The sequence below is a fragment of the Pediculus humanus genome, genomic scaffold, assembly GCF_000006295.1.
Source record: "Pediculus humanus corporis 1103172108289 genomic scaffold, whole genome shotgun sequence".
Classification (NCBI taxonomy): domain Eukaryota; kingdom Metazoa; phylum Arthropoda; class Insecta; order Psocodea; family Pediculidae; genus Pediculus; species Pediculus humanus.
In genome coordinates this window covers 748,991-772,660 of record NW_002987858.1, presented here as the reverse complement: position 1 = coordinate 772,660, position 23,670 = coordinate 748,991, and the positions used below count along the sequence as shown (strand labels likewise).

Sequence of the window (23,670 nt, the reverse complement as noted above, 5' to 3'; positions counted from 1 at the left end):
TTTCATTTTTCCGCCATTTTCTTTCGCCGGAAGATTCAAAATTGGAAATTTTTTTTTTTTCCTAGAGAATAATTTAACCTATTTTCTTTCTCTTTCTCTTTCTCTTTTTACTCTCATCAAATCTCTTTCTCTCTCTGTCTTTCTCTTTTTAAAATCACATTTTGATAATTAAAATACAACTCGGTCGAGAAGAGATTTTCAGGTCGGGAGGAGGAGGTAGTTGGGGGGAAAGAAACTCGCTTGTAAACGAAAAACAAAAACGTTCTTTCGTTCGTTCAGGTACGACGTGATGAAAATTTTTCATTTACACAATGTAGTCATAAAATAATGAAAAATGTGGAAATTTACATTCTCTTCTCTCTCTTCTCCTTCCTCCTCTTCCTCCTTATCATCTTCTTCTTTTTCATCTCCTACGGTTTTTTTCCCCTTCTTCTTCCTTCAACATTTGCTTAATTAATTTTTCCAAGGAAGAAAATCCGTTTTAAAATTTAAAAACGTTTACGACGATAGTAGTAAAACGATTTTTCCATCATTATCATCATCATTTTCTGCTTCTTTTCCTCTTCCTTCCTCCCTCCCCTCCCTACTTTTTATCCATTTTTGATTTTTTTTCTTGTTTTTTTATTTATTTAAATCTTGTTTTTTTCTTTTTTTTAATTTTGCAGAAAAACCCGTTAAAATAAATTTATATAATAATAATAATATTAATTCTATTTCACTTCTCTTCCCCTCCCTTCCCCTCTTCCTCCAGGCGTAAAAAAAAAAGAAAAAAAAGGAAAAACATACAAAAGGAAAATCAGATTTCAGAATTTTTTTTTTCTTTTCCTTCCCCGTTTCAATTCATTTCCATTCGTATCATCATCATCATCATCATCATTATTATCATCATCATTTTTTATTTGGAGAAAGTAAATAAAAAGAAGAAAGAGAGAAAAAGTGACCTGGAATCAAAAATACGCACACAACAAATAAAGGATATCGATTTTTGCTCGAAGCCAACGGTCATCATTATTTTCAATTCTCTTCCACCTCCTTCTCTTTCTTTCCTTCCCTCGTTTTACCTCATCTCTCCCCTTCTCTCTCTCTCTCTTTTGTATTCCATCATTCGCTCCTTTTTAAAAAAAAAAAAAAAAATAGAAAAGAAAAAAAGAAAATGCATATAAAATCTTACGTGCCTTTAAATCTCTATGAACTACTCCGTTAGTGTGGCAGTGATTAACACTCTCTAAAATTTGTTGAATACAATGCGAAGCATCTGCTTCGCTATAGAATTCTCTAGCTACAATATCTTCGAAAAGTTCTCCACCTGTCACCCTGGAAAAAAGAAAAACAACAACAACAATAATAATAATAATAATAATTAAAAATGAATTTTCCGATCGATAAATAAATTATTTTAAAAAAATAATACTCACAAATCGAAAACTAAATAATGAAAATTTTCCTCTTGTATACTGTCGTGAAGACGAACTGAAACGAGACAAACAATAATGATAATGATGATAATGATAATAATAATAATGATAATGATAATAATAATTAAACGTCATGACATCAATCGAATAAAAAAAAAAAAATTCGATCGATCGATAAATACAAATTTAAATTTTCACGTTTCATTTATTCATTTTTTTTCACTTTCCTTGCCTGCTCCTCCCCCCTCTCCGACCCCCCGTTCCCGCCCCCCAAAAAAAGAAAAGACGGGGAAAAAGTTTTCGACCGGCGACGAGAAGGATGGAATGTGAAAAAAAAAATGTCTTCGACGCCGGTGAAAATTTTATTTTTCATCTCATGTAGAGTTTACACGAGGAAACGGAAGCAGAAGAAATCATTTCGAGTAATTTTTTTTCATAGACGAGCAAGAGAGAAAGAGAGAGAGAGGGGAAGAGGGAGAGAGAGGAAATTATTTGCGGTAAAGATTTTTATTTGAAAATAGTCGAAACGATGTAAACAAGTTCGAAAAAAAAAAAGTCAGAGTAAGTAACTAGAAAAAAAAAGAAAAACTTTTTTATTCCATTTTATTTATCATGTTTGTAACGATCGAAAAGGCGGTGGCAATGGCGGGAACGGGAGCGAGGGGGCGGCGGTGACGAAAGGCGGTGTGGAAAACAACATATTTTTCCCATTAGCACGCTTTATTTCATCTTTTTTACGTGGAAAGAGATCATCTTTTGAACCTTTTTAAAGACTTTTTTTTTTCCTCCAACGATTCGTTCGTTAAATTTTTTTTTTTTTTTCCTCAACTCTCTTGACACAAAACCCCTCCCCTTTCCCCCTCTCCCCCGAAACTTTACTCGGTAGTTTCTTTTTTTTCTTTTTTTTCCCCTTCAGTCGTTTCAGATTAAAAATTGACAGCCATTGATCAATTTTTCTTTTTCTCTTCCTTTTTTTTTTCTTTCTCTTTTTTTCTTTTTCTTTTTTAAAATTAATTAAATCGGATTCTAGAATGTTCCATTCGTCGTTTTTCATTAAATCTTTGGCAAGGATAATTTTTTCAATTTATTTTTTATTTTTTTTTTCGTTATGAAAAAGAGAGAGAAAAAAAATGGAAAAATGGGGGAAAAAACTCAAACGTTGCAACGTTTCTACATTGTGTCACGTATAAATCGTCACGTTGCCGACAAAAGAAAAAAAAAACCGAAAACTAAAACTAAGACTACTCACCTATGTTAGGATGCTGCAACTTTCGACAAATCCGTGCTTCTCTTTCTAATTTCTGAAAGTCTGAAAACAAAATAGAAAAAAAAAATATTAAAAATTATAATCAAGGAATCGGTTTCAGGTTTTTATCCGCCCCCCAAAAAAAGGTGTGTGTGTGTGTGTGGGAGAGGAAAATAACGAAGACAATAAATCGAATGAAAAAAAATTTTATCTCGTGTGTTTTTTTCCACCTCTACACATAAATTTCCATCGTTTTTTGTCTTTCCATCGTCCGCCATTTTGTCTTTCCGTTTAAACCTTCGTCGTATTGTTTCGAGAGTTAATAATAATAATAATAATGCGAAATGAAAGGACAAAGGAACACGACAAAGGAATACGACAAAAAAATACACATTCCTTTGTCTTTTTTTTTTTAAATTTTCAATAAAAAGAAAAAATCTACTCGAAGATTTAACTCTCTCTCTCTCTCTCTCTCTGTCTCTCTCTCCTTCTCTCTTTCTCTCTCTCTCACTCACGAGTACAAGCACGCATATTTTTTCTTTTTACTTTTATTTTATACATAACGTGTCACGTTTTCATATTATTTTTTTTTTCATAATTTTCTTTTTTTTTCTTCTTCTTCTTCTTTATTTTTCTCATTCGTTTCGTTTTTCATTTCATTCCGGTTGCCTTATTATTATTATTATTATTATTATTATTATTATTATTATTATTATTATTATCATTATTAATAATTTTCCTCTCTTCTTATTCATAACCTACAACACGTTTAAAATACTCGGAGTAAAAAAAATATTTCGCGACAACGTAAGAAAAAAAAAGGAAAATTTAATAATAATTATTATTATTATTACATTTCGCACAACGCCCCCTTTGAACGATACAGTAATAATAATAATTAATCCGTTAAGAAAACGAAAAGTGTTACCGATAATGAAAACGGATACGATTTTGATCATCATCGGGAGTGAACCGGAAACCACGTCACAACCGATGACCGTCAAATCGTATGGAATAACGTCAGACGGGAGGAAAAAACTCAACAAAACTCCCTTCGATTAATAATAATAATAATGATAATTTTTAATGCGAGTCGGCGTTGTTATTAAAAAACAAACAAACAAACAGGAAAATTAATTCGATCGCATGTTTAACGTATATTACGTAAGTTATTAATTAGAAAAACACGCGAATGATATTTTTCTTTTTTTATTTATTCATTTTGTTTTAGTTTTTGACTTTGATCAACGTCATCATCATTATCATCATCATCATCATCATGGTCGCAAGCAATCATTCTTTTTTTGATTTATTTACTACTTACTCGTTTTTACAAACCCCCCCCCCTTTTCGAGCTTTTTCGGGCACAGATGACAGAAAAAAAAGAAAAAGTCAAAGGGGAAAAATAAATCGACCCGCCATTTTTTTTTTCTGTACGGTTCCGATGCGTTGACATAAATTAAATTAAAATTTAATTTGAATTTATTTATTTATTTATTACGAAACGCGGAAAATTTATAAGGGCACGCAAAGAAAAAAAAAGGAAAAAAAAAGAGGAAAAATTTTACAAATTTTCCTCATTTTTTTTCCTTTTTTTTTTTTTTTTGAAAATCCTTCGCGTAACATTTACAAGTCGAAAAATATTTTTTTTATTAGCTTTGGAATAGAAAGAGATAGAAATAGGCAAACAAATTGTGAAACAAAAAGAAAAGAGACAAAGAAAGAGTGAGAGAGACAAAAGACAAAACGAAGAGTTTAAAATAAAAATAAAAGAAAGAAAGACACAGACTTAAAAAGAGAGAGAAGAAAAGACAGACAAACGGAGACAGAGAAAGAGAGAGAGAGAGAGAGAGAGAGAGGCAAAAGAGAGAACTAAGAGTTTATGAGAAAATAAAAGAAACACGCAGACAGGTAGTGAGAAGAGAAAGAAAGAAAGGAAGATAGACACAGACAGACAGACAGACAGACAGATATAGAGTAAGAAAAAATAAAAATTTAATAGGAAAGGTAAAAAGAGAGAGAGAGAGACTAATAGACGTAGATAAAAAGAAACAAACAAACTAAAAGAGATAGAGAGAGAGAGAGAGAAAGAGAAAAAAAAATCGATTCGATTATTTTTTAAAACTACATCGAACAATAAAAAAAAAAAACAAAAAGAATCATAAAAATTGAGAAGACTGCAAATTTCATTAAAACAAACAAAGAAACAAACAAACAAACAACCAAACAAACAAAAACAAATAACCTGTTCATAAAAAAAAAAAAGAAACGAAAACAATATGAAATTTTAATTTTTTTTTCTTCCCCCCTTCTCCCCTTTCCAATTTCATCAAAACGTTTGTTGACAAATGAAAATCTTTATTTAATACTTGAAGAAACCCTCCACCACCACCACCGTCTTTACCTTCTCTCTCTCTTTCTCTCTCTCTTCCCACGTACTTGCACGGCGGAAAAAAGCCTTAACAGGATTGAACGGAAAATTTACAGATCGAAATATTCAGGATGTGGTTAGTAAAAACAAGGAACCACCGGGAGCTACTCAATTCTCCTGTGTAGAACGGTCGAACGTTCTTCGACACCACCGCCAATATTCCAGGAAACCTGGAACGATCTGGAAAAACTTCATTGAGGACGAGGAACACATCAAAAATATTTTCGCAAAAAACAACGAAGCCATGTTTTCTTTTCACTCTAGCAATTTTTTTGTTTTTCCCCAATAATTTAACGTTAAATTTAACAGGGTTGCCAACCTTTTCGAAAGGAAAATTATTTTTAAAAAAAACCGGAAATGACAATTGGCGATGATAATAATAATAAACAAAAAAACACATTTTTCCCATCCCCTCCGTAATTTTAAACAGGAAAAAAAAAATTTTCGAGTCGCATTCTTGTTTTTTTTTGTGTCATTTATAAGTTTCAGCAAATTTTCACACGTTGCAAACGTCGGAAAAAAAAAGAAAGAAAGAGAGAGAGAGAGAGAGATAGAAAACATAAAAATAAATATAAAACTCTAAACGACGACAAAACCAAAACCTAATGAAATAAAACAAAAAAAAAAAAAGAAAGAAAAGGAAAGGAAAGAAAATCTTAGTCGTCGACGACAACCGAGTGATAAATTATGTGAAAATAAGACAAAGAGAGAGAGAGAAAGGGGAGGGGGAAAGGGGGGACGGGAGAAGAGAAAAAAACGGAAAAAAGGTAAAATAAAAAGGAAAAATTCCAGAAAACCGAATAAAAAAAAAAAAACTTTCCACCTTAAAATTAAAAAAAAAAAAAAAAAAAGGGATAATTTAGTTTTTTTGATTCGAATTCCTTTCCGCCTCTCACCCTCCCTCTCTCCCTCCCCGGAAAAATACCTCATCGCACGACAACGACGTACCTTTTCGACCCCGCTCCTCCTCCTCCTTTTCCCTCTACCCCATTTTAAAACAACCGAAAAAATTATTAGAGAGAAGAGTTGACATTTTTTTTTTATTTTTATTTATTCCGTGGTATTTCCAAAAACGCCAACCGGAAAAAAAAAAAATTGCGGGTTTGCCCTTGTTGTAGCAAACGCGAGTTTTCCAAACTTTTTTTTTTTTCCACCTGGAAAATTTTACGCAACGAAAATAATAATAATAATAATAAGGGAACCGAATAAAAAAAAAAAAAAAAAAGTTCGACCCAATTTTTTTTTTTCTCCCCCTTTTAACGTATGAAAAACTCTCTACCCCTTACTATATTTATTATGATAAATTTTCATAAATTCTAATGACACGCAATGATTTTATCATTACCTAACGACACGACGTTTTTTTTTTTCTTTTTTTGCTCCCGTTCACGTACGGATGGATGACTCCGACCGTATTTTCACGAAAATTTTCCTAACGCCTATAATACGATCATTATTTTCATTTAAACTCTTTTTTTTTTTTAAAGGAGGACACGTAACGCAACAGAAAAAGAGAGAGAAAGAGACAATGTGAGAAAGAGAGAGATTGACAGAGGCAACAATGAGAGAGTGAGAGAGAGAGAGTGTGCTTTTTGAATTAGAATTAATGCAAGATCGCCTTTGTATCGACTTAACAATCAACTTTTTAAGGCTTATAGCCGCGCCATAAATAATAAAAATAATAATAAATAATAATAATGATAATAAATAATAATGATAATGATAATAAGTAATAATAATAATAATATTTTCAACAATCATTTAGGGAATTTAATTTTTTTTTTCGAATACGAAATATTAATTAATTTTTTTTTTTTTTTTTACGTAATTAACCCGAATAAAGAAAACCTTATCGACTGAAGAAAATTTTCCCCCTACCTCGCGTCTTTCTTCTTCTTCTTCTACCGCCACGTTATAACGTAAAACAAAAGGTTGCAAACTAGAAAGACTTGCGCGTTTTTTTATGCAAACAAGAGGAGAATAGAGAGAAAATGCAAATAATAAAACGAAAACCGTATAATAACCGAAAAAAAAAGAAGGATAATTTCAGTCGTGTAATGAGATTTTCAGTTTCTCTTCTTCTTCTGGCGAAATAAAAAAAAAAATTTCGCATCCCTCTTTTTACCTCCCCATTCTCTCCCCCTCGCTCCCGTCCCCCGTAATCTCCCCTACCGTCCTCCTTCCCCTCCGCAAATAAAAATAAAAACGTCGATCGAGAAATGCGTCGTAACTTTTTTCGAACTTGTTGAGTTTTACATGAAAAACATGGCGGAGGATGTGGGTCGGGGGGCGGGGCGGGGTTGGGGAAGGGAAAGGAAGAACCCAAAAAGAAAAATAATTTACTTGACTAAATTAAGGGTGATGTGAAATGATGTCGGTATTGCCATCTCTGCCACCGCCACCACCGTCGATTCCCCCGTTTTTCCGCCGACGTCACGTTCACTTTCTCTATACCTCGTCAGTCAGAATTTAAAGGAAAAACCGAAAAATAAAAAAAAATAAAACGGTCGACCTGCGCGTGAGAGCCGAAAGATGCTGCTGCTGTTGCTGCTGTTTTTGCTGCTGCGAAAACCTGCTGCAGTCGATTCAGCAGCAGCAACAATTATCGACCTCTTTTTTTTTTTTTCTTCTTCTCTTTCTACACGACGTTCCTCCTCACGTTTTAAAAAATTCTTTGAACCTTTTTTTTTTCCGAACGTATTTCCGCCGTTCGTTACTTCTTTCTTTCTTTCCTTCCCTTCGTTCGTCACGCGTACTTACCACCCACCTTCTACTCCACTTTATTTTTTTTAATTATACATTAAATTATTTTTTCTTCATCTTCTTCTTCCACGATCTCTCAAAGTTTTAATTTAAAAACTTTCTTTTTGAGAAGGGAAAATGAAAAAAAAAACTGTGTGACGTTGAAAACGAATACGTTTAAACTTATTCTAACGCTCCTTCCGATGATGATAATGATAATAGTAATAATAATAATAATAATAATAATAATAATAATAATAATAAAATCTAGTAAAAAAATCTTTCCACGTTTTTTTTTTTTTTTTGAGGTCGCACACTTCGAAAGGTCATCGCGACGACATGAAAATTTTAATAAAAAACAAAAAAAAGAGAAAAAAAGGAAAAAAAAATCAAATGGACACATTTTGAAGGAAATAGCGAGAGAGAAAGAAAGAGAGAAACACGGAAATACAGAAAGTGAGAGAGAGATAGAAAATTGAGAGAGAAAAAAGCAAAAAAAATTTTACACGTTCCGCTTAACCTTTTTTACGCCAAAAAAAAAAGGAAAAAATTCTTTCACCTTTCTTTACTTTACTTTCTTACTTTACTTACTTCTTTACTTTCACGTTTTTTTACTTTAACTCTCCTCCCCCCTCTCCTACGTTTCCTAATCAAAACATCCAAAAAAACGATTTCAATCCCCTCCTTTCCCCATCATCATCATCATTTCGAACGGAATCATCGACTGCTAATCCGTTTTAAAAAAAAAAAAAACAATTTTTAATTTTTATTTTTCCCTTCTACTTCAATTCCTTCATCTTTCTCTCTCATCGATTAATTATTAATTAATTTTAATAATAATAACAATTGCACAACATTATTATTATTATTATTATTATTATTATTTCTCTTATATTTATTATTACGTAATAATTACAAGAAAAGAAAGAAAAAAGAAAATTTTAATGAGAATTTTTCGTTTAAGCCGTGGAAGTAGAAAACAAACAAACAAACAAAAAAAAAAAAAATTTTTTTCCCCCTTTACAAAACTCTTTATTACGACGTACTGTCATCTTTAATATTATTATTATTATTATTATTATTATTATTATTATTATTATTATTATTATTATTTTCTCGGGAGGTTTCTTTTTTTGCGCACGCGTACAAATCGGTGCGGGTAACAAACAAACAAACAAAAAATTATATCGAATCGAACCGGCAATTTTTTAAAGATTTTGCTTAACGATTTATAATAAATGCTGTGAAATAATATCACGAACGTTTTATCATCATTATTATTATTATCATTATTGTTATTTTTCCTTCGATTTTTTTGGGGGACCCGCAAAAATTAAGAGCGTAGCAAAAAAAAAACTGAAATGAATACGCATTAATTTATTAGGAAAAATTTCTTTTGTGTAGTCGTAGCGCGAATGAAAAAAAACTCGTTTGTCATAATTTTCATTTAAATAAATTACGACGACGCATTGAAATTTTTTTTTTCTTTTTCACTCTCTCACGTTGGCAATCCTTAATTTTTTTTTTTTTTCATTTTCGTTGGCTGCTTGATAATTCTCAATTAATAAAAAAAGAAGAAGAAGAATAGAGAGAGAAAAAAAACTCATTCGAAACGAGATGAAAATAAAAGAGAAATAAAAATAGAGAGAAAAAAGGGAAACCGGAAGTTAATTTCAAACCGGAAAAGGAAAAAAAAAAGAAAACTTTACAAAATTTAAAATGATTTTTCCATTCATTTCCGGTTTCTTTTTTAATAAAATTATTCGTTAAGTTTTTTTACGTCCGCGAAAAATTTCCAACACTAATAAATACATATTTCTATCTTTTTCTAATCGAAAAATTACAATTTTTTGAAATTACTGTAGTCTGCTAAGCCCCCTCCTCTTTCCCCCACCACCACCTCCTCCTTCTCGAGAAATTCATAAAATGTTATTATTGTTTTCTCTCTCTTTCTCGCAAAATACCCTAATAAAACTACCCGAACGAAATTATAATAACTTGAAGGTTTTCCTTTTCGTCTTTCTCGTTCCCATTTAATAATGATAATAATGATGATGATAATAGTAATAACAGTTCATGGAAAACCACTCGAAACTCTTAAGAAAACATTTTCCACAATGTGAAATGAAACTAAAAAAAAAAAAAAAATAATCTTAAGAACGACACTACAACAATTCAATTGTAGAGAGTAAATAAAATAAAAAAAAAGAAATTGATTCCAATATAAACATATCCGTTATATATTATTATTATTATCATCATCTCCTTCGGTTTGTTATCACGAAAATTTTTCTTTTTCCTTTTCCTTTTATTATTATTATTATTATTATTATTATTATTATTATTACAACGGAAAATTCAATCGTTTCTTTTTCTTATTTTTTTTCCCCCTCTTGAATTTTCCGTCATCTCTTCGTTTCTTTTTTAACGTTTCCTTTTCGTAATTTAAAAAAAAAAAAAAAGCAGAAGATAAAAAAAAAATATATATAAATAAATAAAAATTACATTTCTAATTAAAAGAGAGAGAGAGAGAGAGAGAGAGAGTGGGGGAGAAAGAAAGAAAGAGAAAAAAATTCGTATTCGTCAAACGTGACACAATTTTGCAATACACACACACACTTGACGCACCGAGATTTCCTTTTCGTGATTCGAATTAATTTTTTTTTTTTTTCATCCCTCAACCCCTAACCCCTAACCCTACAAATTTTTTCGAGGTCAAAGTTTGCGAGATTTCTGTGTGACGTAACGTAACGAAACGGAGAAAGAAAAAAAATAATTTTTTTTTTAATGATACGGTCCAGCAAAAATTCTTTGGTTGAAAAAAAAAAAAAAATCTTGAGCCACGGCGAACATCATCATCATCATCATCATCGTTAAATTCTTCGGTCGAGAGGAGCTCATCACACACACACGCACACTCACACACTCTTACCAACTTTTAAAAAATTAAATTTTCTTCCTACGTTGTCTCCGTGATTTGAATTTTTAATTATCATAAACTGCACACGGGTTTTTTAACCCTCGGATTACCTTCATTTGTTATTAATTGTTGTTATTTTTCATCCCCCGTTCGTTCGTACGTTCGTTCGTTTGCTCCATCTTCCGTTCGTTCGTTCGTTCATCCGTTCATCCGTTCGTTCGTCCGTTCACATTTGAACCCTACGAGGTAAAAGTTTCGACCTTTTTTTTTTTTTTATCTTAAAAATTTCAAAATTATTACTTTCCCTTTTAACATTTGATAATTTAAAATTTGGCAACGTTGCAAAATTTTCGTATTATTAATCCCCGTTTAAAAAACATAAATCGATACCCCGTATATTACGCGCACGCACACACGCACACACACACACACACACACACAAATTATATTGGAAATGATAATTTTGAATGGTCGATCGTCATAAATATGGGTTTTTAATTATTCATCAAAAAAAAAAAAAAAAAAGACCCCCTTCTTCCCCTACCTTCCCCTCTTCCCAAACCGTTTGACGACGACATTATCTGGAATTTTTAAAATTATGGAGAAAGAAAAACAGGAAAAAAATAATAATAATAATTTTTTTTTTTTATAAGACCTTGTTAAAAAATACTTTTAAAAAATAAGTCGTTATTATTATTATTTTGAAAAGAGAGAGAGAGAGAGAGAGAGAGAGAGAACTGTACGTACGCGTTCTTACTTTAATTTTCTGGAATTCCTGGAAAAAAAAAAAGTGACGAATTTATTTTTTTATTTTTATTTTTTTATTTTTCCTCCTCTCATGAAAATTTCTCTTCACTTTTTTTTTTTTTAATTTCCGCTTTCGAAATGAGACGAAAAACCACCATTTTGAAATTCCCTTTTTTTTTCCTTTCCTCTCCCCCTTCCTCTTTGTGTACTCTTCCCGTCTCTCTTTCTCTCTCTCTCTTTCTCGCCACTGACAAAATGATATTTTAAAAATGACTTCCTTCGAAAAAAAAAAAAAAAAACTTTTCTTCTTTTTTTTCTTTTTTTTTTTCAGTAAACTTCGTGAAAAAGAGGTAAAAGGTCGTAGAAAATCAATTTTCCATTGATTATCATTATTATTATTATTTTCATTCTACTCTTATCCCGCTCTCCTAACCCTCCCCCCTCCCAACTTGTCTCTCTCTCTGACTTTCCATTTAAATGTCAAAACTTGCAAAAATGTTTTTTTCTTTTTCTTTTTTTTTCTCTCCTGTTTACAATGTTTTGTCGCTTAACCTTTTTTTTTCCTTTTTCTTTTTCCTTTTGTCGAAAATGAGAGAAGAAAAAAAATGGAAAAAAGGAAAAAAAGAAAAAAAGGAAAAAAACAGAAGAAAACCGAAATGACTTTTCTCTAAAATTCATTTTTTTCTTTTTTCTTTCTTTTTTATATTTTTTTTTAAATCCTTTTTTTTCTATTATAAGCTCACCCCTCCCTCCCTCCCCTTCCCTGCTCCCTCCCCTCAAAAAAAATTACTTCTTGCTACCCCCTCCTCCTTCCTTCTATATATATATATTTTTTTTTTTTCATAATTCAAAACTTTTTCATTATTTTTTCATTGTTTTCTACAATTTTTTTTTTTTTCAAAATCCATTCGTGACTTTTTTTTGATCCTTTTTATTCTTTCTCTTTTTTTCTCTCACTCTCTCTTTCTCTTTTTTTCACATTTTATCTTCGCTCCTTTCGCAACGCCATTAAAATATTCCGGTCACATTATATGAATTGAAATTCATTTTTTTTTTTTTTATATATAAAATTTGATTGATCGTCGTCCGAGAACGACGGGTTGGGGAGAAAACCTTCAAATTTCGTTTAAATTTATAATTTCAAAAATTTGTTCAGTATTGTTTTCCCCTCCCCCCTCTCCCCAATTTATTATAATTTTTTATTTATTTGATAATAATGATAATCGTACAAGAAATTGTATTATGTGAAACGGCACGGAATTCTCCATCAATGATATTCGAGCATTTATTCCCTAAGAAATTGGGGGTAGATGAGACCTGGAATAAATGGTCGGAAAAACCCGACAAGTACGTAAAACCTTATCATTTTCGAAAGTGATAATAATAATAATAAGGGGAAAAATTTAAATTTCGTTGGGTAACAAAAACCGCGTCTTTCAAAATGGCTCCCGTTAATGAATTTTAGAATCGACGCAAGTTTATTTCCTATTTCATTTTTTTTTTTTCCTGAGGTCAAATATTTCTCGAGTCCCGTTTTTTTTTTTTTTTTTTTTTCAATTTTGTTAATCACTTTATTAAATCGTTTTATTAACGTAAATCTATAATTTAATAATTAAAAAATATTAATAATAATAATTATAATAAAATAAGTAAAATCGCCTGGAAGCGACGCGTAAAAAAAAAAAAAAATTAAAATAAAAACGCGAAGAATTTTAATTTGTCATTAAAATAGAAAGTAATAACATTAATAATAGTAATAATAGTAATAGGTATAATAATAATAATAATAATTTGTATTTTTCTTCTTTTCTCTTCTCGGGAAACTCGACGAAAAAAAAAAAAATTAAAAGAAAATTTTACGGATGTAAATAATGAGAGACCGACAGACACCTTTCGATTTGTCTCTTTCAAAAACCTTTACAACCTCGAAAAAAATTTTCAAAATATATAAAAAATCAGAGGAGAAGTAGCGGTGGTAGTGGCAACAGCGGCGGAACCGGAAATGGATGAATAGTAAAGTAAATCAAACTTTTTTTAAAAAAAAACCCACTAATTTATTAAATAAACTCAAGTATTCTCTCACTCTCTCTATCTCTGCCTGTATTTCTCTCTCTCTCTCTTTCTCCTTGTACTTCTATCTCTCCCTCTCTCTCTCTTACTCGTAGTATTTTATTATACGACGACATATACACCACTTTTGAATATTCTAGAACAAATTTTTCGTACGAAAACGACCGACAAGAAAAAAACAAAAAAACCAAAATCACTTCGCTAACTTTTTTTCTTCCCTCCCCTCCCCCCAAAAAATTTTTCGACAAATGAATCATTTGTAAGAGAAAAGGTGGTTTATTATTAAATAACAATAAAAATAATAATCGAATATTAATAATCGATAAATAAGTAATTAAATAAATAAATAAAAAATTCTGAAATTTTCCAATTCATTTCTACTTGCGATCGAAAAACGAAACGTAAAGTTCAAGGATTATAAATCGATGGCAAACGATTAATTAATTTAATTATTACTTTTGGAGAATCATCAAATGAGGAAAAATCTCGTTACGAAACGAAACGAAACGAATCTTTGTAACGAATTTTCTAAAAAATTCTTATACTCTTCGTGTTTATCCGAATAATAATAATAATATAAACAACAACAACAACAACAACAATAACAACAACAACGACAATAACAATAACAACAACGAAAGAATATTATCACGGTTAAAAAAAATTCTTCGATAACGACAAAAAAAAAAAAAATTTAACTCGTACGTAATCAATCTTTTTTTTCTCCGTTCACTTTATTAACCTCTTTGGCAATAAATCAAACTATCGATCGATCGATCGATTCATCCATCAATCAATCAATCAATCAATCATTTCAATCATATAATTTTTTGATAAACGTTTCACCGTTAAAAGATAAAGAGAAAATAGAAGTAAAGAAAGAAAATTCGAAGTTACGTAAACGCAATCATTTTTATTTTCTAACAATCATCTACGACTAATTAAAACGGTTTAAATGCGGCTAAATATCCCCTAAAATTGACAACAAATAAATAACGAATTGATAATAATAATGATAATGATAATGATAATAATAACAACGACAACGAAAATGATAAAAATAAATAATAATCGTCAAAGTTCCTTCGCAAAATTCTTTTTCCAATTATTACTTTTTTTTTTGTTTTTATTCCTCTTCCTTTTCCTCTTTCTCTTCCTCTTCTTCTTCTTCTTCCTTTGGAAAAACGAATAGAAAAAAAAAGCAATTTTTAAAATTGATCCGGTCAGAAAATTCGTAATAAGAAATAGAAAATCCGACAACGTCTTTGTCGGAATATTGACATCAACTTCGAATGAAAAAGTTATCAAATAATTTTTAAACGAAAAAAAAAAAAACAAAAAACTCGAGTTCCAGACATTCGTTCCTATATTTCCAGTCGACTTTAATTATAGCCTTCTGGAAATTTCTACGTCACGCGGATGAGTTACACTCTATAATTAAACCGGACAAAACCTGAAGAATTTTGTCGCGTTCGATCGAACGAACAAACGAACGAAGGACGAGAAACGATATCATCTTCCGTATTTTTTTCGATCGATTTCCCTTTTCGTCCACCGACAAAGAGTACCTGCCCCCACCACCACCACCTTCATCACTTATCAATTCTCAATCTCCCCACAATTTAAAAAAGGACTCGGAATAATCATGAAATTTCGCACAAAAAAAAAAAATCATCCGGGGAAAGAAATAATCGATTTCCTTTTAAAACGTTCAAATAAATCTCATCTAACGTTTTTAAATACGCGAGGGGGGGATTAACGTTAATCCGTTTAATAATTTTCTTAACTTTAATCCACGTTAATCGGAATTTTAATTCCGTCTAACGACAACATACAAAGTTTATAACGTCGTTAACAAACGTTGATTTCTTTTTTTTTTTTTCTTTCTTTTGGGGGAGGAAGGAGTGTGGGGGGACGATTTAAAAATATAATTTTCAAAAAGAGGTTTTCCCATTCCCTCCCTCCCCTTCCCCCTTTTTTTTAACGATTCATTCAATTGCAAATGTTAAAATTTAATATTACAAAGAAAACAAACGAGAACTCGAATCGTTTTACCGGAAACAAAGCAAAAAAAAAAAAAAACCATTCAAAGAATGACGTAACAAAAAAAAAAAAAAAAACAATTCGAGAGGTTGATTCCATTGTTTTTTTTACCTTTCCTTTCCTTTTTCTACAAAAAATCAATTTTCAATAATAATAATAATGTAAAACTCAAATCTTAAAAACCTTTCTCTCTCATTTTCTCTCTTTCAAGAGATTTTCTTTTGGCAAACATAAAAAGAAAAAAAAAACAATTTAAAACAACTCATTACCGGAAACGAAACGAAACGAAGAAGGAAATAAATAATAATAATAATAATGATAATAATAATAATAATAATAATAATAATAATCGACTTTTTGTTTCCTTCCTTCCTTCTTTCCTTTCTTTATTTTTTGAGTTTTCTTATTTATACTCGAAAAAAAAAAAATAAATCATTTCGAAAAATAAATAATAATTTTTTTTTTTTTATTTAATCGATATTGTAAAGTTAAAACCTGTTGCGTAAAAATAAAGTTTCCCTCCCCCCCTCTCTCTCTCTCTTTCTCTCTTTTTAGGAGAGCAAGGGGATCGATCGATCGTTTGAGGTCGCCATCATAACCGAAATAATCAAAAAAGGATGAGATTCGAATCGGAATCGAAGCAAAAAAAAAAAATGGAATGAATACGAGCGCGTTATAAATCATTACGAAAACAAAACGAAAGCAAAATATAAAAAGAGCAAAATCCGAATGAGAGCAAAAAAAACCCACATTAAACCCATTTAAATAAAAATAAGGAAGGAGGTAATTTGGATTTGTTTGGGAAAGGGACGGAAGGGGGAGGGGATAAGAGATTCAAATCGAGGGTAATAAGAAAATAAATAAAAAAAAAGTGGAAAAAGAAAAAAGTAGTCGAAGATAGTGAATAATAATAATAATAAACTCATTTACGTACGTTTAAAAAAAAAAAAACTTAAAAATCTCATCGAACGTCGTGTTTAACCCGAAAAAATGATGGGGAGGGGAGGGAGTAAGAGAGGGAGAGGAGGGGAATAAGAGAAAGTAAAAATCGGATTTTCGGATTTAACCTTTTTAAAAATGAACTTTTCTTTTTTTTTTGTATGTTTTTTACTTTCAGTAAGTAAGTAAGTAAGTAAGTAAAAGAGTTTTCCCCCCCCACTCTCACACACACACATAGACTTTTCTTTCGTTTCTTTTTCCTTCTCTCTCCGCCTCCCCCCGAAAAGAAAAAAAAGTTTACGAAATCGAATCAAAAAGTTTATTTCGCCGCAAAAAAAGAAAACAAATTTAATTTTTTTTTTTTTTCTCGTAACATTTTTAAACTTTAAAAAGAATTTTCTATAAAAAAAAAAAATTTTTAAAGATCCAAAATTTAAATTTGCTTTCCTTTCCCCGTTTCCCTTCCCCCTTTTCCACTCCCCTCCCCCTTCCCCCACAAAAAAAGAAAAAGAAATTTCAAGAAAAAGAAAAAAAAAAATTTTTTTTTAAACGGACACCTGCCAATATATTCTTTTTGAACAAACGTTCAGGTATCGAACAAACGCAAGAAAAATCGATCCGATCATTTTAAGAGTTTCAAAAATTTATGACGTCATTAAAAAAATAAATAATAATAATAATAATGATGATGATGATGATAAAGTATATTATTTAATTTAAAATTAAAAAATCTTAGTAAAAAAAAAAATTATTTAAAATAAAAAACAACCCTCTGTCGGGATTTAAACCAGTCGAGATTAAATAATGATGATAATAACGACGACGTCGACGATGATGATAATGATAATAATATTAATATTAATAATAATAACAATAAAGAACGAAAGGATTATTAAAAAAAAAAAACTCATTGTAATAATAATAATGAACGTATGAAAAAAGAAAAAAAAAGGAAAAAATTTTTAATTTCTTTTCTATTATAATAATAATAATAAATTAATAGGAGGAAATTAAAATTTTAATGCGAAAAGTGTGAAAACTTTTCTTCTTTTTTTTTTTTTTTACAGCGAAAAGTTTTGAAACAAAAAGAAAAAAAAACGCGAATAAAAAAAAAAAATTTCTTTCTGTTCCCTCCAAAATTAAAAAATAAATGAATAAAATAAAATAAATATGTAATGTATATATAACAAAAATTCGTGACGAGAAAAATAAAAAACGAGTTTTCCGTTTGTTTGTTTGTTTGCTTGTTCGTTCGTTTGTTTTTCCTTTCGAAAACGTATCCATACGAAAACAATTTATTAAACCGCCGCATTTGTAAAAAAACGGGAAAACGTCGAAAAGTTAATTTTTTTTTGAGGGGGCTTTGCTTGTCTCCTCACTCCTCGCCGTTTTTAAAAAAAAAAAAAAATGATGATGATGATAATAATAGTAAATCAAGAGCGTCGAGGTCCTTTTTTTTTTAATTTGGGGAGACGCTAAAATTTATTCTCGCGTGTCTTCATTTTCGTTTGTTATTTAAAAAAAAAAAAAGAATCGAAATAAATTTATTATCGGTTTCGTTTATTGTTATACCATCGGAGTCAATTTTTATAAATTTTTCATTTCAAATCAATCAATCAATAACCTGAGAGTCTTCCCTTTTTATTACACCCCCACCACCACCACCCCCGCTCGCCCGTCCGCCCGTCCGTCCGTCTGTCTCTATATTTATAATCTTCTCCCCGGAATATTTTTTTTTTTTTTTGAAATTACAAAAACGTCGTTTGCATTTGTTGAAAATCATTTCCCTCATTTTTTTCCTAGCTGACTGCCCCTCCCCTCCCCTCCACTCACCTCCCAGATTTTCCGCAAATCTCTACCCGGAAAATAAAATAAAAAAAAAATTTAAATGAAATTTTGATTTAAAAATAATTATCATAAAAAAACAAACGAAAGAAAACTATGATTAATCGCACTCGCCATTTTTTTTTCTTTCCTTTCTCCAGGAAAAAGTCATTATTATTAGTTCGATGATTCCAGATGATGACTTTTTCATTGCCCCGTTAAACCGTACTTTTCGTACCTTTTGCGATTTATCCCCCCCCTCCCCCAATCTCTTTCGTTTTAAGGAAAAAAAAAAAAAAATTCAGATATTACGAAATTCATTTTAACCCGAGATGGGAGGAAGGGGAGAAAGGAAAAACGCTGGAACCATTTTCATTCTGGAAATTTTCCTTTTTTTTCATGCACGCATTTCGTCATAGCGCACATTTTCGAATCCTAATTTAAATAATAATAATAATAATGAGAAACTTCTTACCTCGTGCAGATAATTTTTTTGTATTGATGATCTTGGCCGCGAATTCGAGTCCGGTAGATTTCTGAACGCACCTCCGAACAACTGAAAAGGCCCCTCTGAAAAAATTAATAAAAAAAAAATTCCATGTAATTCAATTCGAAAAAAAAAGGAAAGTCGACAAAGGAAAAAAAAAAAAAAATTAAAAATGTCCGCCACAATTGATCGTTCGTTACCACTCACACACACACACGCCTTCGTTTATTCCTTTGGTAATATCATCAATTTTTACCTGTGACGTCACTAGAGTAAAAAAAAAAAAATCATCACCGCCTTGTAATGTAATTTTCCCTACAATTTTTATTTTTTTATTTTTCTTACGTTGGCACACTGGGTTTTGTTTGACCCACCCACTTCCGTTTTTCCCACCTCCCATCTCTCCTTCCTCTTCCCATTCATTTCGCCCCTCCTTTTTTTCCAACCGAGTTTTTTATTTTTTTTCCCCCTCCTCCCTCCCTCCCTTCCCTCATAATTTTTCCATCATCATCTTTTTTTTCCATCATTTATTCATCTCCCGTTACTTTTCCAAGGTCGTTTTAATTATTTTTTATTTTTATTTTTTATGTACGTCGCCATATTCCACACACACACACACACGTATATATATATTATTATTTTTTTATTATTTATTTATCCGCCATCTTTTTTTTCGTCATTACTCGAATTATGAAAAGTAAATTTGAAATGTCATTTTTTTTTATAACCTAATTTTCTTCGTTTATTCTAGAGAGAGAGAGAGAGAAAGAAAAAAAAATTTTTTTTACACGTGCGTTAAAATCCCTTCGAAACCGATCGAACGGAATCGTTTAATTTAACTTCCATTACCAACGAAAATAATAATAATGATGATGATGATAATAATAATAAATTATAAACGAATATAAAAAGAATATCGATTCGTTTTTTTTTTTTTTTTTTGAAAAAGAAGAAGCAAAAGGTTAAAGTTAAAAAAAAAAAAGGAAGAAGATTTAGTTCAAGGCAAAAAATCTCTCCCCATCCTCTCCCCCTTACTCTCCCCATTCCTTTTTACTCGGTTAAACGTCGATGAAACATCTGCATAATATAAAGTTGAGAAAATTATTATTATTATTATTATTATTATTTCGACAAATTTATATAATTAATGCAGGTAAAACGTGTCAGAAGAAAATGAAAGTTTAAAAATCATTTTTTTTGAATAAAATGATGATGATGATGATTATTATTTTTTTTGCAAATTTGCGACATTTGGTTTCGTTTTGCGTCACTCAGTCGTAGTTTTCAAACAGATGAATATGATATTATTATTATTATTATTATTATTATTATCATCATTATTATTAAATGAAACTGAAGATTAATCAACGACGATTTTCAAAATTTTCCAGATTCGATAATTCGAAATAATTACAAAATCTTTTCCTTAATATATATATATATATATATATATATATATATATATATATATATATATATATATATATATATATATATATATATATATATATATATATATATATATAAAATTTCCTTCCGTAGAAGAGCAAACGTTAAATTTTCACCACAACCCCCACCTCACCCCCCAACTTAGTTTTCCTCGCTTTTCCGTTTTTCTTCACCCCGACTTCCTTCTTTCCTTCCTTCCTTTCTATATTTCTATTGACGCTCCTTCGAGTGATTCCTTTTGAGCCGGAAAAATACAAAAAAAAAAAAATGTAAAAATTCATCCTTATTTTCCTCCTCCTTCTCCTCCTACCCCCCCAATTTTTTTATTAATTTAAATCGATTACGACCCACAAAAACGGTTAATAATCCTTCAAATAATAAATTCCCTTTAATAATAATAATAATAATAATGATAATGATCGTGGTAAAACCGCCATTACCGCATTTTTAACAAAATTCCATTAACGAACCTTCTCCTTCTCCTTTTTTTTTTTTGTTGGAGAGGGAGGGGTGGAAAATCTCAAATGCGGCATCAACCATTCGGGTTCGATACATCGAACGAGTATTTATTAATAATAAAATTCTCGAAAATTCTTTTTTTTTTTTTTTTTTTCAAGTTAGTTTACTTCGACCTTACTCTTTCCCGAAATAAGGGAGCTTTGACCCAATTTTTTTTTTTTTTTTAATTTTCCGGGATTTTCTTTCTTTCTTTTTCTTCTGGTTTTCTCCTTTTCTTTTTTTTTTTAATGCCGCCATTATTAAAAAGTTTTAATGATTTCGATAAAATTTTTTTTTACATATAAATTAACTTCAAAAAAAAATTAATAATAATAATATCGATACAGATTTTTTCTTTTCTACCTTTTACTACTACTACAACCACCACCACCACCACCACTACCACCACCCTCCTCATTTTTTTCGTTTCCCTCTTCCGAATCACGAATCGAAAAGTGATAGAGAGAGAGTACTTCCTCCTGGAAAATCTGGAGGAAAATTCTAAATAAAAATAAAAATTTTAAATCGATAGAGAGGACTACACGAATTTCTAAAAGAGATACCAATGCGTGTATCACCCCACCCCTTCCCTCCCCCCTAAGAAAATCCAGACGAAATTCAAAATAAATAAAAAAAATTCTTGCACAGTACCGTATTAAGATTTTTTCAAAAGTTCTTCGGTTAAAATTAAAAAAATAAAAAAAATCATTTTGTTCTCTTCGAAGTTCGTTCAAAAAATTTATTCGAATTTTTTTTTTTTAATGGGGGGAAAGGGGAGGAGCTCACGTCCCTCGAGGTGATAAAAACTTTGTCCAATTAAACTAAAAATCACGTCTCCATCACACATTTTTTATTACGAAAGAGAGTTTAAAAAAAAAAAAATTCCATTAAAAATTATTATTAAAATTTTTATTTTATCATCATCATCATCATCGTTATTATTATTTTGATCGAATGAATGACTGAATGAAACTTTTATTTACGGATAATTTTATTAAAACGAAAAGAAAAAAAAAAAATTCTTTCTCCAACGAATTCGAATCGATTTTTGTACCTGTTTTGGATGAATTTAAAAATAAATTTTGATAGATGGATGATGAAAGTTTTTTTTTTTTTATATATTGACAAAATAATAACTTTACCTTCCATCGATCTTTAAAACTACTCTCCCCCCTCTCTCTCACTCTCTTTCCCTCTCTCTCTCTCTCTCTCTCTTTCTCATATTTTAAATTTGACATATAGTAATAAAAAGGTAAATTTTATTTTAAGTCTTGACCAACCTACTTATGCATCGATCGATCGATCGATTTACGTACTAGATCGAAGTTTAAAATAGTTAATGGAAATTTTTCAAAACCAGTGAATTTTATTATCACGTGGGAGACAAATGAGAGAGAGAGAGAGAGACAGAAAAGGCACGAACAGAGAGAAACGAATAAAATTTGAAATTTAAAAAAAAAAAAAAAAAAATGTGATTCAGGACGAAATTTTTTTTTGAAATTAAATAATCATTTAAAAATTAATTAATCGATGATATTTTACATAAATTTCGGGAAGAATAAGAAGTAGAAAAAGAAGAGAAAATGACGAGTGAGGTGAGAAAGAAAAAAAACGAAGAGAAAGAGAGAAAAACTAAAAAAGTAATATACAAAAAAAAAAGGGAAAATAAAAAAGTGGAAAAAAGAGAAGCAGAAATAAATCCGGAAAAAAAAACAGAAAGAGAGAAAAGGAGAGAAGGATAAACAGAGACAAAAAGAAAAATAAAAAAAGAGACACGAGAAGGGATAAACGCAAAGAAAAATAACAGAAAGAAAGAGAGAGAGTGGGATACATAAAACAATAAAGAGAAACAATGAGAAAAAAAGATTTAAAAAAGAATGAGAGAGAGAGAGAGATAAAAATAAAGAGAAACAAAGAGAGAAAGAAATATAAAAAAGAATGAGAGAGAAAGAGGGATGAAAAAATAAAGAGAGAGATAAAGGAAGAGAAGAAAAAAAGAGAATCAAATTGTGTGAAAGAGAGATATAAAAAAAGCAAGAGAAATAAAGAAAAAAAGAAAAAGAATGAGAGAGAGAGAAGAAGAGAGCGATAAAAAAATAAAGAGAACAAAGAGAAACAGAAAAAGAGAGAGGGATATACAAAAAAAATAGAAACAGAGAGAGAGAAAGAGAAAAAAAAAGAGAAACAAATTGTTTGAGAGAATTATCAAAAAAAAAAGAGATGCAAAGAGTCAGAGAAAGAGAAAAACATAAAAAAAGAAATAGAAACAAAGAGAGAGAGAGAGAAAGAGAAAGAAAATTTTTGTCAAAATAATTATGTCACCTACATTTACAAAAAAAAAAAAAAAAATTCAAAAGCGGAGCCAAAAAAAAAATTTTTTTTTTTTTTTTTTCAAACTAAAAAAATCTTTTAAAATTCGATTTCCTTGATTACAAATTGATATGTTATCAGTAGCGTAAAACGTAATAATAATAATAATAATAATAATTTTTACACAAACAAACCACAAAAACTGATAAAACCCATAATAAAAAAAAATCTTTGTCGTCTTTATAAAACTGGATTTCAGTTACGAGAAAAACGAAAACTTTTTTTTTTTAATTTTTCCCCTTCTCCCAAATCTCCCACAATATCTTACCCCCACAACCTCTCAATATCCGCCCCCCCACACATCTCCTTTAACTATTAAAAAAAAAAAAACGTATTAAATTTTAAGTTTGATTGTTTTGTTTTGTTTTTCTCATTCGATAAGCAACACAACCGGTAGCCGATAATTACATTTCACTGATAACAAACATTGATTAAAACAACAACAACATTTTATGTTTTTCTTTTTGAATTATGTGAAAACTGTAAAAA

General features: G+C 30.1%; 1 protein-coding gene across 1 annotated transcript in view; it reads right to left on the bottom strand.

Moving 5' to 3' along the window:
• Phum_PHUM536570 (cAMP-dependent protein kinase catalytic subunit, putative) overlaps positions 1–22,839 on the bottom strand; it is a gene marked incomplete at both ends in the record, with an annotated part of 46,368 nt that extends 23,529 nt beyond the window's left edge. Inside the window, 5 exons of the mRNA XM_002431527.1 lie at positions 1,176–1,314; positions 1,416–1,470; positions 2,665–2,724; positions 18,853–18,947; positions 22,724–22,839. Coding sequence (XP_002431572.1) covers positions 1,176–1,314; positions 1,416–1,470; positions 2,665–2,724; positions 18,853–18,947; positions 22,724–22,839 — 465 coding nt within the window. The remainder of the gene's footprint in view (positions 1–1,175; positions 1,315–1,415; positions 1,471–2,664; positions 2,725–18,852; positions 18,948–22,723) is intronic.
• Between the last annotated feature and the right edge of the window lie 831 nt (positions 22,840–23,670).